The 16,248-nt window shown below is 36.2% G+C and overlaps 1 protein-coding gene across 1 annotated transcript in view; it reads left to right on the forward strand.

Annotated features, from left to right (window-relative positions):
• ADAMTS6 (ADAM metallopeptidase with thrombospondin type 1 motif 6) overlaps nt 1-16,248 on the forward strand; it is a 263,654-nt gene that overhangs the window by 17,383 nt on the left and 230,023 nt on the right. Inside the window, exons 4-7 of the mRNA XM_081054061.1 lie at nt 3,304-3,472; nt 10,024-10,235; nt 10,741-10,824; nt 11,342-11,487. Coding sequence (XP_080910187.1) covers nt 3,304-3,472; nt 10,024-10,235; nt 10,741-10,824; nt 11,342-11,487 — 611 coding nt within the window. The remainder of the gene's footprint in view (nt 1-3,303; nt 3,473-10,023; nt 10,236-10,740; nt 10,825-11,341; nt 11,488-16,248) is intronic.

Here is a 16,248-nt window from a genome sequence, read left to right on the forward strand (position 1 = left end):
GAGGCGTGCACTGATTTCTGGGACTCCCGCTTAACTCAGCTCTTTCATCATCTGGCCTTCAGCACCTTTGTAATTTCATAATCATTTCCCCCTTCCTTCTCTCTAGCCACAGTTGCTCCTTGCTGTATATCAAATACTGCACTCATGCTCCTACCCCATTGCCACGCAAAGGCAATGCTGTCCCACTGGTCGCTTCTTCCCTAGGTATCTGTTTGGCTTACTCCTTTACTGTACTAAGGTTTCTGTTCAAATGTCATCTTATTAGAGTGGATGTCTCTGATCACCCTAAATAGCTTGTGCAATTCCCTCACTTCTGATTACTCTCTGTCCTCCTATACTGCTTTATTTTTCATCTGAACATTTATCACTACCTGATTGATCATTTATTATCCAAAGAATGAATTACTTTTTTCTAGCTCCTCCCAACAGAATGTAAGCTCAATGATAGACCAGGAACTTTGTTTTGTTCACTATTATATCCATACTGCCTACAACAGAACCTGCCATGTGCTAGACAGTCACAACATACTTGGTGAATTAATAAAGTCAGAAACAACCCTCAGACGGTAGGGGAATTATAACATAGTGACTCAGAGTACAGGCTCCAAAGTCAATTCAGTGAGATTGTTACTTAGCTTTGCCCAGTCTTGGTTTTCATGTGCAAAGAGGAGCTGACAGTAGTTTGTTCTTCAAAGAGCTGTTAAGATTAAATGAGATAATGTGTGTGAACATCTTACAGAGTACCTAACATAAAATCTCTGGGTTTTCTTCCAGAGTCATTCTTGATGTTAGAGATTGTGTGTACTTAGGAGGCTTCTGACTCTGTTTGCCCCCAACAACCTGAGTTTCTCGTCTGGGAACTTAAAACGTTCTTCTTTTCACAGTCCAGCATGACATGACTCGAGTGCTCTTCCTTTTCTGGGCAGTACTGTAGACTCCACTTCCTACACTTTCCTCTTACCCAAGCTTCTTACATATGCCCTCTTTTCTGCAGGAAAACGTGCGCAGTTTACTATCACATTATTAAATCTTCCCGGTAAAGTAATTCACATTCATGTATTAGAGTTTGTTTATGGCATATGATGTTATTTCTGTCAGGGCTTGCATTTAATTTAGGGACTAATATCCTGAAAGTAAAGCAAGGGGTGGTGAAAATAATATGAAGTGACTAAGGGCTGCTTTTGTGTTTTGTTTTGTTTTTGCATTCCTTAGTTCATTTCGTAGGGGTGGTTGCCAACTTCATCTATAAGTTAGAGCAGTTCTGATTATGTCTTATCTTTCTTTCCAAGCATGTGATACTTAACATGAATTGTCCTAAACAGAGTCATAGAGGCTAAGATTCAAAGGGACTTTTGAGATTCTCTGGACTAGAGGCTTTCAGCTTTTTTCTTTTTAAAGCAACAAACCCTTTTCTCAAATGAGATGTTATGTGGAAACTCAATATATAGATTAATAAAAGCACAGCTGATTCCTAAGCCCAGGAATCCAAGCCATGTAGGTCTGTCTTTGTTGTCTGGGGCGATCCCCTGAGGGCACTTCCATGGAACCCTTAGGGCTCCCCAGAGTGCTGTTTTAAAACCACTAATTTACACCAACCCTTTCATTTTTCCAGCTGAGGAAATACACCCAGAGAGTTTGTGTTTTATCCAGTGTTACAGGGTAAATTAGTCAGATTAAGAGCAGTCCTCACATGTGCCACACTTATGAAAACACTACCGTGTTTTCCTGAAAATAAGACCTAGCCAGACAATCAGCTCTAATGCATCTTTTGGAGCAATAATTAATATGACCAGCATTATATTATATTATATTATATTATATTATATTATATTATATTATATTATATTATAGACCGGGTCTTATAGCATTTTAAGACCCGGTCTTATATTAATTTTTGCTCTAAAAGATGCATTAGAGCTGATTGTCCGGCTAGGTCTTATTTTCGGGGAAACAAGGTATTAGACAAGGATGGAAATTCTTATTTCTGATGCAGATAACTTTTACTATCTCATTTCTTTTAATCAGCAAACTTTTATTTGGTATGCACAATATATCTGAGACACTGTCTGTGCCTGTAACTGATATAAAGAAATATGAGACATAACCCTTTGCCTTAGGAAAGCGACTAGTATAGTTTGGAAGATAAAACATGCAGTTGAAAAGTTATACCAACTTTAAATATAGCTTCAGGACTTGAGATGTAGCAAAGCTGTGTGGAATTAATTACAAATAAATGAATTAAAAATAAATAATAAGCTCTGTTGGAGCTCATAGGAGGGTGAAGTTATTCCAGTTAGGCAAGAGGAAGTTTTTTTTTTTTTTTAATTTATTGGGGTGATAATTGTTAGTGAAATTACATAGATTTCAGGTGTACAATTCTGTATTACATCATCTATAAATCCCATTGTGTGTTCACCACCCAGAGACAGTTCTCCTTCCATCACCATATTTGATCCCCCTTACCCTCGTCTCCCACCCCCTCTTACCCTCTGGTAACCACTTAAAGAGGAGCTATGACTGAGCTGAGTAGGAGTTGGCTAAATAAACAGGTGTAAGGCAATATAATGCTGTGAATGAGAGCAGAGCTTTGTGTGAATTCCAGCTCCCTCACTGACCTCTATACAATATTGGGCAAGTTCTTAACCTCTGAGCCTGTTACTTCATCTGCACAATGCGGATATGTGGGATGTATATTAAGGACATATTAATTGGTGTAACGTAACCTTAAAATATCAGTAGTTACCACAACGGACATTTATTTCTCCCTTATCTCTGATGGACAGCTTTCCACGAGGTCACTCAGGTACCCAGGTTCCTTCTCTTTTGGCTTCTACCTTCCCCAGGTCTTTTTTTTTTCAGAGAGAGTGGAGAATTCTATTGGGAGGTTTTCAGAGGCTGGGCCTAAAAGTGATATACAACTCTCTGCCCATTTTCTATTGGCCAAAGCTCGATTACAAAGCTATACCTAAACACAAAGGATGTAGTTAAGTGTGCACAATTTGAAAAGGAAATAAGCCTTAGTGAATGCATAGAGATCTCTGCTACCTCAGGAAGAGGTACCTTAGGAAGATCGGAGGAAATAATCTATGTGTCATGCTTAGTACAGGGCATAGCATGTAAAAGCATTTAAACATCCTTTTTAAAGAAAAGGAAAATTCATATAATATTTTGCTGAGTATAGACAATTCATTAATTTTCCATTAACATGTTTTTTGGAGAGATATAAATTTATTTTTGAGTTTTGGTAATGTTAATATTTCAAATGATTCTTCTTGGTAAATTCTTTGTTTCTTTTTCTTTTAGCATGGTGTTATTGCTACAGAAGATGAAGAATATTTTATTGAACCATTGAAGAATACCACAGAAGATTCCAAACATTTTAGTTATGAAAATGGCCATCCCCATGTGATTTACAAAAAGTCTACCCTTCAACAACGGCATCTGTATGATCACTCTCATTGTGGGGTTTCAGGTAAGTGAACATTTAGAAATTTATGGCATTTAGAAAGCATATTGTATTGTTTGCCACTCACTTTTTTTCTGACATGTATAGTAAAAGTAAATAAGAAATGAGTAATTAGAACGATAATGCCCAGAGTCATTTCAAAAGTATCACATATCAGTAGTTTTAAGTGAATTTTGGAAGCTCTTTCAGAAGTCTTTAAAATGTAAGTCTGTGTAAAATTTGATTTTTTGTTTCTTTGAAGGGGAAAGAAAGCCACCTTAATTTACTCAGGTAACAGTTATAGCTTTCATGCACAGGTGTTCCCATAGTACTGTGTGCTGTTTGGTCAGCCTGATATTTTTATGCTAGGGGCAGGAATCTAGACACTTGAATATGACTTGAAGAGTTTTAAGGTGGTATTCAAAGTTGGTGATAATTATGGTACTGTAGAACTACATAATAGGGACAATAAACCTAAACTTCAGTGGTCAAAGAAGGCTTCATGGAGGAAGTGACTTCTAAGCTGAGTCTTAAGGAATAAGACAAGATAGCTGGGCAGAAGTGGAGGGAACAATGGGTTTATATAAAGGAAACAGAATTTACAGTGGTTCTGAACCTAAAGAAAGAATGTCACGTTCCAGGAACTGACAATTTATATAACTGGATATTAGAATGTGGGTTGGAGAAATAGGGGTAAGATTCATAGTGGGTGGGGAAGTGGTGGTGAGAGATGACTGGAGAGATAAGAAGGGGCCAGATCACAAAGGACTTATAAACCATGTTGAGGGGTTTGTCTACCCTAAGTGCGCTGGAAATCCATTGAAAGGTTTTATGTAGTAGTGTGGGGACAGAGTCCCAGAGAGCAGTTTCCAGGCTCTCGACCTCACGTGGAAAAGTGCTGGCTCGGGTAGTAGATGGCCATCAGCTGTGACTAGTTGGCCATTAGCTGTAACCGATTAGCCATTGGCCACTGACATAACTGCCGTGCCTGAGGTAGTAAGGGTGGATTGCAGTTAGCAAGTGGGTTGGTTGGTTGGAGGATTGCAGATCGTATGGCTCCTGCTTCCTGTATCTTCAACCCAGCCGCCAGGGAGAATATAGTGGTATGACTCCCCTATCTATGGCTCTATGGGTGTTCCTTTTTGGCCTCACTATGTCCTGCGTTCTTGTGCGGGGGAGCGGAAGCAGACACTGTGCATGACAAGTAGGAATCACATGATCAGGTTTAGGTTTCTGAAGATTACTCTGGCAGCCACGTGGAGACTGAATTAGAGAAAAGCAAGACTAGAGGTAGGGAAATAGGAGGCTGTTTAGTTTAAGTGTTAGGAAACTTAGAGAAACAGAGGACACAGTCTGGCATAGTAGAAAGAACATGGGCTTTGGTGTAAGCTTTGGACAAAATACCGAACTTCTCTGAATACTCTTCTTAGCACACACTAGTTACTCAGTCGAATTGTAGCTATCATCATTGTTGAGACGTCTGTTTCTAGCATTTAAAGGGCTATTATATTATTTTTTAGGAGATTAGATTTGTTCTATGTAGCTCTACTAACTGGAACTAGGGGCAGTGTCGTGCAGGGTGTCAGGCGGGGTCTCTGGTCCCGTTCCCCACATAAGAACGCAGGACATGGTAAGGCCAAACAGGAACACCCACAGAGCAATAGGTAGGGGAGTCAAACCAATATGTTCTCGCTGGCGGCTGGGCTGGAGACACAGGAAGCAGGATCTACATAATCTGCAACCCGCCATCCTAACAGCACTCTGCGCTTGCCAGCCACCATCTTCTTGCTAGCCCTCATTCTTTTTCTGCTAGCGTAGCCACGGCAGTTATATTAGTGGCCAATGGCTCACTGGTTACAGCTGACGGCCAACTAGCCACAGTTTGGCCATCCAATCACAGTTGATGGCCATTTACTACCTGAGCCAGCACCTTTCTATGTGAGGCTGAGAGCCTGGAAACTGCTTTCTGGGGCTCTGTCCCCACAGGCAGATTTCAGCTTAATATAAAGAAGAGTTCACCAGCAAGTAAATTTAGTGAAAAATGGGGTGGGTTCAATATGTAGATTTGTAAAAAAATGGAATGCATTGCCTTACAATTAGTGAATGCATTGCCCTTTTGTTTCTTAGTATTCTTCATGGGCTCCTTATTTTCTGCTTCAGGTAGAAGTGTTCTTTAAAGTTCTTTCCTCAACTGCCTGTTCTCATAACACATTCTCTCTTGAGTAATCTCTGAGGTTTTTAATTACAAGAGGTCCAGTTGGTCAAGAATAATTGGTACTAGGTAAAGTCCACTTAAAGTGAATCCGCTTAAGACATGAAATAACATTTTATAATAAATACTAATAAAAAAGATTTGATTGGTCTTTGTATTGTAATGAAGTAATGAGTAATGAAACTAAATATTATGGAAACAATTTGCTTTATTTTTGTATTCAACAAAAGTTAGGCTATGAATACAACTATATATAAATTCCTTAAAAACTAGGGCTTAAATATTCAGTTGTTTGTTGTAATATAATTGTTTTATATTCAGATTATCCTCTTTTGACATGCCTATCTTGTTAACTGGTGTTACTCAGGCAAATCGTTATTTTTCAATGGTTTAGGCTTGAGTCAAATAGTTCTGCAACTACAGTCTTACTGCAATCATAAAATTCTGTCCTTTTGCGGGAAGATTTTCTTCTTCTGCAATCTTTCCCCCTAGGTTACTGAGGCTATTTCCTAAATGGTCCTCGCTTTTAATCTTTTCCTTTCTACTACCCCTAACACCAGTTGAATTAGTTCAGACCCTCATTATCTCTTGCCTAGACCACTGTAACAACTTTCTAACTGGTCTTCCTGTCTCCAGGTTTGTCTTCCTGTCTATAGTCAAGTCTGTCTCCTACATCCGGCTATATTAACACTTTCAAACACTTCACTGGCTTCCCAATAGTGGGAATATAGTAGTAGTTCCTTAATTTCCATCAGAATGTCCCTAGATGTTATTGAAAAAGAAGCATTTTGTAAATTCAGTAAGTTTGGGAAATGTCAGGTTAAGAACTACTGATCTTAATTATGATACTATTTCAATAGATTAGTTCAAGTGAGATGTACCTTTGTAGGCATACATTGCCAGTTAACCTGAGTTATTGGGACCTCAAGTTTATATCAAAATATGAGCTTTAAAAAAACCCTTTTGACTGTGGGCATATTTATCTCATATTCAGATATGAATTTTCATATTTTAATTAGATTTAAGATATGAGTTAAGTTTTTTTTGAAAGTAATATCTATTCTTTGAAGAAAATTTAGAAAATACAGGATAAAAAGAAAAAGAAAAAAAAAATGAAGTTGCTTTTATACAAACCACCCAGAGATAATTGAATGTTCTTATACTCCATTGATATAGATATTATGTTTCTATACCTGCATTATCTACTTCTGAGTTTATTAAATATTAACTTAGCATATATGTACAAGGCTATTCTAGGTATTGGGGATGAAATAAATAAAGCAGGAAAAGTCCCTGCTCGCATGAAGCATATATTCTACTGAGGAGACAGTTAACTAAGTAAGCAATCAAATAAATAAATACACGTCCAACTGTCAAGATGTAATAAGTGCTATAAATGAAAAATAAAGCAGGTTAATGAGATAATCTTGAATGGCTCTCTATATTAAAAATATTTCGAAATTGATCACTTGAAATCTTATTTTCGACTGCAAAGAGATCAATGTATTTGGTTTTGAGGAAAATTTCTTTATTGTATGTGCTTATGAAGGAATGTTTTCTGTAACATTCTACACTCTAAAGTTAAACTGAGCAAAGCATATGTGATGAGTATCATTTGAAGAACTACTAATCTTCATTTTGAAAAAAACCCGAGTCAGTTGTGTATTCTATTTTAGACTAAAAATATATTAGTTACAGATCATTAAGCTTAACATGAAGCGGTCAATTGACAATTATAAAATGTAGATATTGTTTTGCAATGATCTAATCATGCTGGATTAATTTTTTTAAAATTAAATTTATTGGGGTGACAATTGTTAGTAAATTTACATAGATTTCAGGTGTACAATTCTGTATTACATCGTCTATAAATCCCATTGTGTTTTCACCGCCCAGAGTCAGTTCTCCTTCCATCACCATATATTTGATCCCCTTTACCCTCATCACCCACCCCCCAACCCCTTACCCTCTGGTATCCACTAAATTATTGTCTGTGTCTATGAGTTTTTGTTTCTCATTTGTTTGTCTTGTTCTTTTTGGTTTATATACCACATATCAGTGAAATCATAGGGTTCTCTGCTTTTTCTGTCTGACTTATTTCACTTAGCATTATACTCTCAAGATGCTGGATTAATTTTTAAAATGAAACTGCGGATGTTATCTATTTTGATTTTATACATTCAGTGTTCTTACATTGTATGTATATCAGGCTACAAGTTTTCTGAGTATAGGAACTCTTCATTTGTGAATATCCAGCAAAGACATTATATATACATATGTCTAGTGGAATGGTAGCCATGCAAACAATTAAAAAGCTAAAAGGTTGAAAATGATGAAAATGATGATTATAATAACAGCACCTACTTTGTATTGAATGCTATCAAAGGAGAAACACCATTGCTAAGTGTTTATTTTGCCCAATGGTGTGTAAATGTGTTCACAACACATTAAATAAAAATAAGAAATTGGTTGGATCAGAGAAGTGAAAATGATGAAAATAATGGAAATTAAATTTTATATTTAGACATGCAAGCTGTCTAGTCAGAGGAAGGGAAGACTAGGCATGATTTGAATACATGAGTGGTTTTATGATCACAGGAAAGTGAGCAGGAGAAACTGGAGTTATGTAATACAAAAAAGATTTTAGCTGTTTCATAATAATATTACTCCAAACCCAAAGGCTTAAGTAATACACTTTTATTATGTCCCAGTTTCTGTGGACCAGGTGTATGTGCATGGATGGGTTATCTACTTAGCCTCAGCCAGGACTGGGTTCTCATCTGGAGTCTTGACTGGGGCAGAATCCACTTCCCCACTTGGAATGCTGCCAAGAACCATGGGAGTGAGAAGTGGATTCTTCCCCAGTCAAGACTGAAAGCTTTAGTTTTTTGGTTGGTTGTCTGCCAAAAGCCCCTAGCAGTTTCTTGCTATGTATGGTTCACTAACTTGGTTGCTTGTTTCCTCTAAGCCAGCAAGGGGAAGACTCTATTAAGATAGATGATACAATATGATGTAACATAATTATTATGTACAGTACTCCTCTACATTTCATCATCTTTGCTATATTCTGTTGGTTAGAAACAAGTCCCAGGTCCCATCCATGTTAAAGTGGAGGAAATCACAGAAAGGTGTGGTGAACATCAGGAGGTCCTGGGGGCCACCTTAAGAGACTGTCTGCCACAACTGGACATAGGGGAATACTTTCTGGCTGTCTCGGGAATATACTATTGAAATAAGAAATAGTATGTGTCTGCTTCTCTTGACCTTTAGGAATAAACACACTACCTTATATGAGTTTCAAAAATATTTGACCGATACTTCTCTTGGTCCCTTTCTTCTTATGTCTTAAAATTTATAACTTCTACCAAAGTAATTTTTAAAAGGGAAAGGCTAAAGAAGTTAGAGAAATTGAGAAAGTGCCACTTTCTGTCAAGTATGCCATATAAATTAATCTAATTTTTCTTCACTCAATTTTTTAATAAGTGGAGGTTCGAAAGATTTCTGTTCAATATAAGAATGTGAAAGTGAGGTGTGCAGAGGATCTGTATGCTCAAGTTTATTAAGTGAAGAGGAATGTAAATGAGGCAAGCATTTCCAAGTGCTATAGCACTGCAAGGTTTCCTGTGTACTGAAGAACCAAAGGTCTAGAAAACCAAGGATAAGCTACAGTCCACACTAAAATGTAGTTTAAAGTGAGTCGTGCTGGAATCATGATCTTTCAACTCTCATTCTATTGCCCTTTACCTCTAGGTTTTGGAAAAGGAATACTTTGAGTACTCTCAAAGTGTAAATAGTTGGAGACCACAAAACTAAATGCAAAAAATAATTCACAGCTTTTTAAAATAGAGATTTCTAGAGCAATACAATTGCTCTAATTAAGATAGTTTAATAAAAGCATCTTACTTTAAATGCTCAGAAGCGTCTTAAGAATAGATTTTTGCAACATTAATGTTCTTCCTCAGGACTATCTTAGTTTGTTTAGAAAGTTAATACTCTAGTAGCTTTCTAAACAACTTTAAACGATTTTTTAAAGTACCCATTCTAAATTTAAAAGTATGATGATGTACTTACTGGAATATTATGAAATGCTTACTTGAAAATTCTTTTTTATTAAGTAATTCATTAGATTTATTTTGTTTTGCTTTCATGAACAGTTGAGTATGATTAATGTTTAATTTTCAGAAAATGTAATTTGAAAAATTGAAAGAGTTTAATTTTCTCACTACTGTATTTCTTCATCTCCTCCCGTCACTTTGAAAAATCTAAATATGTTAGAGAATTTATGAGAAGCATGTCTATTTGAAATACCTATAAATAAATTTAATTAATGGACCTGTCTGAATTAGTTAATTTTTTTTTATTGTAGACCTCATAAAAAATGGCAAACCTTGGTGGCTGAATGACACCTCTGCCTTTCCTTCTGCACGACCAATGAATGGCACACATATCCGCCACAGACAGAAGAGATCAGTAAGCACGGAGCGGTTTGTGGAGACATTAGTAGTGGCTGACAAAATGATGGTGGGCTACCATGGCCGCAAAGACATTGAACATTACATTTTGAGTGTGATGAATATTGTAAGTTTGATCCCTCTACATAATATTTTAACTTAATAGTTTGTTGTGGTTTTTGACTAAGGTTATAGATTTTTATTGTGAAATAATGACTTTAAGAATTTATTTGTCTAACGTGAGAAAGGATTGATCTACTAATATTTCAGTTCCATAGAAAATAAATTTAAAGATGATTTTATGGTTCGTTTTCAGATAATAGGAGTTTCTGAATAGTTTGTGTTAAATTTTGTTTAAGAGGTTTTCTTTAACTTAAAACATTTGCTCATCCTCTCAATTAGTATGTTGTAGTTCATCTTTAGGAGAAAATATTTCTTGAGGTAGACTTGTATAACAAACCTTTTAAATGGCATTTTGAGGGTATTGTTTTAATTGATATGGGATAAGAGAAAACCGTTTTATATACACAGTGGTTAAAGTCATGAAAAATTGTTTTACCACGTAAAAAAATAATAAATCATCCTATGATTTTTGTCTGACTTTGTGTCTTTTCTTATTTTCTGGAGGTCAGGTTGCCAAACTTTACCGTGATTCCAGCCTAGGAAACGTTGTGAATATTATAGTGGCCCGCTTAATTGTTCTCACAGAAGATCAGGTAAGAATGAGTTAGTTTACAAATCCCAACTCCTAATAGACAGGCTATAGAATTATGTACTATAAAATAATTTAATTTATTATTGCTCCTCTTAGGAAGTTCTAGTTGAATATGATTTTCAGCACTAAGCATTTCATATTTTAAGCAAATTTTAAATCGCTTATAAGAATATACCTCTTATGTCATGATAAAGATACATATTTGTATATTAGCTATACATTTCAGTCTAAAGGTGAGCATTTGCATGACAGACCTTCGAATAGTGGTTTTGGTTGTTTTTGTATGCTGATAATCACATATATTCACATTATCATTAAAGCTGGAACTGGAAAGAATGTTTGTTCAATAATACACTAAATTAACTCTAGGTCAGATATTACAGAGATAAAAATTGGCAAGAGATTATTCCTAGAAACCACTGCTTCTAATTAGAGTCCCACTTTTAGTCTTCAAAAGTTTTAACAAGTGACCTTAGTAATTTGTTTGGAACATTTCTGGTATGCATGTTGTATTGCAGCCAAACTTGGAGATAAACCACCATGCAGACAAGTCCCTCGATAGCTTCTGTAAATGGCAGAAATCCATTCTCTCCCACCAAAGTGATGGAAACACCATTCCAGAAAATGGGATTGCCCACCACGATAATGCGGTTCTTATCACTAGGTATGGTTTGTTGCAAGTATTTTACCTTTGATTGTTGTGTTTGATATTGTAACTATATTTGGTTCTATCTAAAGCCTCCTTTAGGTAATGAGTGTAGAGAAAGCAAAATAGTAATTTATTATTCACCGCTGAAAAGAGTATATTACACTATTATTGTGTTTGCATCAAATGAACCAAATAAGAAAAAAAGAAAGATTTAGAGTTGATGTAGAAATTTAATAAATAGCTTTCCTTCTACTAAGTCTAGTCATAAGGTTTAATTGGAAGTACACATATGCTTTGTTAACGGAACAAAATATGCTATAAGCAAGATTTTTGAAAGTATGAGAAAATTATACTTTAAAAATGTCATCACTCTTGGTTGTAAAATATTATTCTTTCATCCAAATTGTTAAAATGGAGGACATTGGTAGTTACACAATTTACTTAGATGAATGTTTGTTTAATTAAAAATATTTTAATTAAGAGATATAAATATAAAGAAGCAGATCTATTATACGTTAAACAACTTTTCTCTCAGGCAAATTATTTTTTATGATAACCCAATGAATGCATATATTTCTTTCCAGTTTTACAAAATTGTATTCAGATCCATTTTATTCCTTACTGTCCAAGAACAACTTTGTAAAGTAGATATTGCTATTATATTTCCCATGTAAGAATGAGGAAACTGGTTCAAAATACGTAAGTTGCTTAAAATCATTCAGCTAATAAGTGAAAGAACAGGTCTCAAACCCTGGTGATTCTTCTTTGATTATGTTATGCTATTTGTCTTCATTTTTTTAATATTCTAATTATGATTGGTTAGAAACATGATTAAATCATAAGTTAAAGGTAAGTTTGTCTTTAGACCTCTTACCAGCATTTAAAAACGAAAGCAGTAACAAACAACAATAAACAGAATGGAATCATCATTCTATCTTGGCTAAATGGACTAGCCTTTGTTTTCTTGACTGTTTCTTTTAATTTGCAAGACAATATTTGACATATATTTCATCTGCAGTGTGCTCATGACTTTACATTAAACTCCATGCAGGGGGTATAAAGTATACGAAATCAGATTCTTTGGACCCAGAATCTTAAGATAATGTGAATTTAGCTTAAAAAAAATTTCGTTAGCTGAGTTGTAGAGTTAAAGTTTTTGAGTTTATTTTTTTTACAGTTAGACTTTAATTGCCTTCATCTACCTAACATCGTAAACCAGAAAATTTTGTTTATGACATGCTTGCTGAATAAAAACAACATTGTATAGTTCTATATTCATATGTGTTGACACGTCAGTCTGATAAATTCTGCAATTCCTCAGAGTCTTGTGGTCTGGAATGATTCCCAAATATATTTGAGGAGTTAAAAATATACTAGGAATTGTGCAAATATAGAAAACTTTGTGTAAAAATATATATGGATATCATTAGCGTCAATGAAATTACTAAAGGAATATGTCTTTCATATAATGATTACAGATATTTACATTGGCTTCTGTATTTATATTTATAAAGCCCTACCTTTGGCCAAAAAAGCAATACCCAGTGGGCTCCGAAAGCTTCACATTTTTATTATTGTATCTGCATTGGATTTTTAACTTTTGCATCAAATGACCAAAGTTATACCAAGAGTGCACATTTATAACTATTCGAGTATTGAAATACATCTGGACAGTTAGCCACCCTTTTTTTGCACAGGCTACAACATTTGGCTGTTTGACTTGTTACTCTGAATTGGCCCAGGTATTTTTCAGATCCTCTGCAGAGCTCTTTTTTTTTTTTTTTTTTTTTTTTTATTTATTATTGGGGAAGGGGAACAGGACTTTATTGGGGAACAGTGTGTACTTCCAGGCCTCTTTTTCCAAGTCTAATAGTTGTCCTTTCAATCTTAGTTGTGGAGGGTGCCGTTCAGCTTCAAGTTGTTGTCCTTTCAGTATTAGTTGTGGAGGGCGCAGCTCAGCTCCAAGTCCAGTTGCCGTTTCTAGTTGCAGGGGGCACAGTCCACCATCCCTTGGGGGGCAGCTCAGCTCAAGGTGCCGTGTTCAATCTTAGTTGCAGGGGCGGAGCCCACCATCCCTTTCGGGACTCGAGGAGTTGAACCGGCAACCTTATGGTTGAGAGCCCACTGGCCCATGTGGGAATCAAACCGGCAGCCTTCGGAGTTAGGAGCACAGAGCTCTAACCACCTGAGCCACCGGGCCGGCCCCTGCAGAGCTCTTTTTTGCTTTAATAAGCTATACTTTTAGTGGTTTTCTTTTTTCTTTTTTTTTGATGTCTGAGATCTGAACATAAAATTTTAAACTTTTCTTTTTAAATTTGTCTCCTAATGGTCAGATTAGCACTAGAAATGATCTCAGGATTTAATAGGACATTACTTCAAAGAGTTCACATCTCATATTATTTTATATTGGTTAAGTAATGGAGGTTAGAAAAATGCCTGTTTGGGGCAGCATAGAATGCCCTTTTGAATTGTTATTAAAGTCTCAAAGTAACTTTTAGCTTATTTCAAAGTCTACAAATATCTTTGAACTATTAGGGTCACAAAGTGACTTATCCAAAGAAGATGACTATCATCTGTAATATTCAGGGTCTTTTTTTGTTGTTGGAGCATTTACCAGTGCTTGCCTCTCCCATATAAATTTTTGAATTGTGAAATTGAACATATGTTTAAATTATACTGCTTCTTTTAGTAAAAATAATTATGAGAATTTCATAGATGATTTTATACTAATGTTGAAAATTGCTTCATGTAATTCACTTATTAATATGTTCAGGGTTATGACTCCACCATTTAGAGGTAAGATCATGATTTATGTTTGCTTGAAATGTCAGCTCACTAGGGAGAATGGATAATGTGTTTATCGAGAGTTCCAGAGAAAAATTGATGGATATGTTTATCTCTAGTAGGCCTAATTTTGTCCTAGGGATTTAAATGTTTTAAACAGAAAACCATTTAGAACTGTAGTTACTTAGGTAGTAATAGTTACTTTTAGAAAAAAGTATAAAAACTCAAAATGTTATCTCCTCTTAGCAAATGACATTTCATTGTTTTATTTTACCAATATAAATGTAAAACAAACTGTGCTCTACAAAGCTATCAGGTCACTGTGACTAGACAGAAAGAAAAGAAAGCAAAAAAAATTTAAAATTTTGTTGTTTTCACCAGGTATGAAAAATGTTGAATTAGCACCAAGAATATCTTAAAAAATATTTATATATACATAATGTTTTAATTTTTATGTACATTTATGTTTATTTTTGTATATAAGTGTATATAAAATATAGTGAATATCTATTATACATCAGCTAACTTTAATCTTTTTTTAAAAAATTGAGATATAATTGACAAATAAAATTCTGTATTATTAAAGTGTACAACATTATGATTTGATATACCTTGTGAGGTGATTACTGTAATCAAGTTAATTAATACATCTGCACCTCATAGTTACCTTTCTTTTGTTGCTTTTTTGGAGTGAGAATGTTTAATATTAATAGTTACTCTTAGTGAAGTTCAAATACCCATACAGAATTATTAACTATAGTCACCATGCTGTATATTAAATCCTTAGAATTTATTCATCCTACAACTAAAAGTTTGTCCCCTTTTATTAACATTTCCCTATTTCCTTCATCTCCCATTCCTGGGCAGCTCCCATTCTACTCCCTGTTTCTGAGTTCAACTGTTTAAAAGATTCCACATATAACTGAGGTCCAACAACATTTGACTTTATCTCTCTGGCCTATTTCACTTAGCATAATGCCCTCCTTGTTTATCCATGTTGTTGCAAATGGCAAGATTTCCTTCTTTTTTTATGACTGACTAATATTCCTGTGTGTGTGTGTGTGTCTCATTTTATTCGCTGACCCATTGATGGATGCTTAGGCTGTTTTCATATCTTGGCTGTTTTGAATAATGCAGTGAACATCAGAGTGCAACTATCTCTTCAAGATGCTAATTTGCTGTCTTACTTTCTTCAGAAATATACCCAGAAGTGGGATTGCTAGATCATATGGTAGTTTTATTTTTCAAATTTTGAGGAAACTCAAAACTACCAGCAGTGTAGTCTCCATGCGGCCTTATCAGCTGAGATTAATGTTGGAAGACTGCAGGGGTCTTCAGTGGCCAAGGCTGCAGTTGCCTTCAGCAGCAGTGAAAGCCTCTGGGGACTGCCTGATCTCTGTTTCTCCCAGGGAGGATGTCGTGGTGGTGGGGATCCCTCTTGGTGCTAGGTCCAGCTTGCGGGCGTCCATACCAGTGCTCGGTGTCTGATGTGGGGGCGCCTGTGGAGCAGTGATGGAGATGGACTGGAGTGCCAGTATTCGCAGTGCAACAGCGGCTTTGGGGTCTGGTGCCCTGGTTCCCCTGCAGCAGCACTGTGTGAAATGCAGGTGTGTGCGAGGTGGCATGAAGGCAGAGTTTGAAGCATGGGCATGTGCACAGCAACAGTGGTACTTGGGTCTAGGGTGCTGGCTAGCCTGTAGTGGCATTAACTCTGATTCTTGAGATGTGGGCATGTGTGGAGCAGCCACAGGGCTGGAGTCTGGAGCCCGGGTGCACACAGAGCGGACTTGGAGCCAGGGTGTGGAGTGTGGGAGCAGATGGAGCAGCTGTGGCTCTGGAGTTGGGTGTGCTCAGGGTGAAAAGGTGCTGGCAGCCCTGGTCCCAGGGAAGCACAACAGCAATTCCTTTTTGGAGTGGGCACAGCAGCATCTTTCCCTGGTCTGAGGCCATGCTGGCTATTGGTTGACTTGGTGATGAAAACTGCCCGCGTCC

The sequence above is a fragment of the Rhinolophus hipposideros genome (assembly GCF_964194185.1).
Source record: "Rhinolophus hipposideros genome assembly, chromosome: 7".
Lineage (NCBI taxonomy): Eukaryota > Metazoa > Chordata > Mammalia > Chiroptera > Rhinolophidae > Rhinolophus > Rhinolophus hipposideros.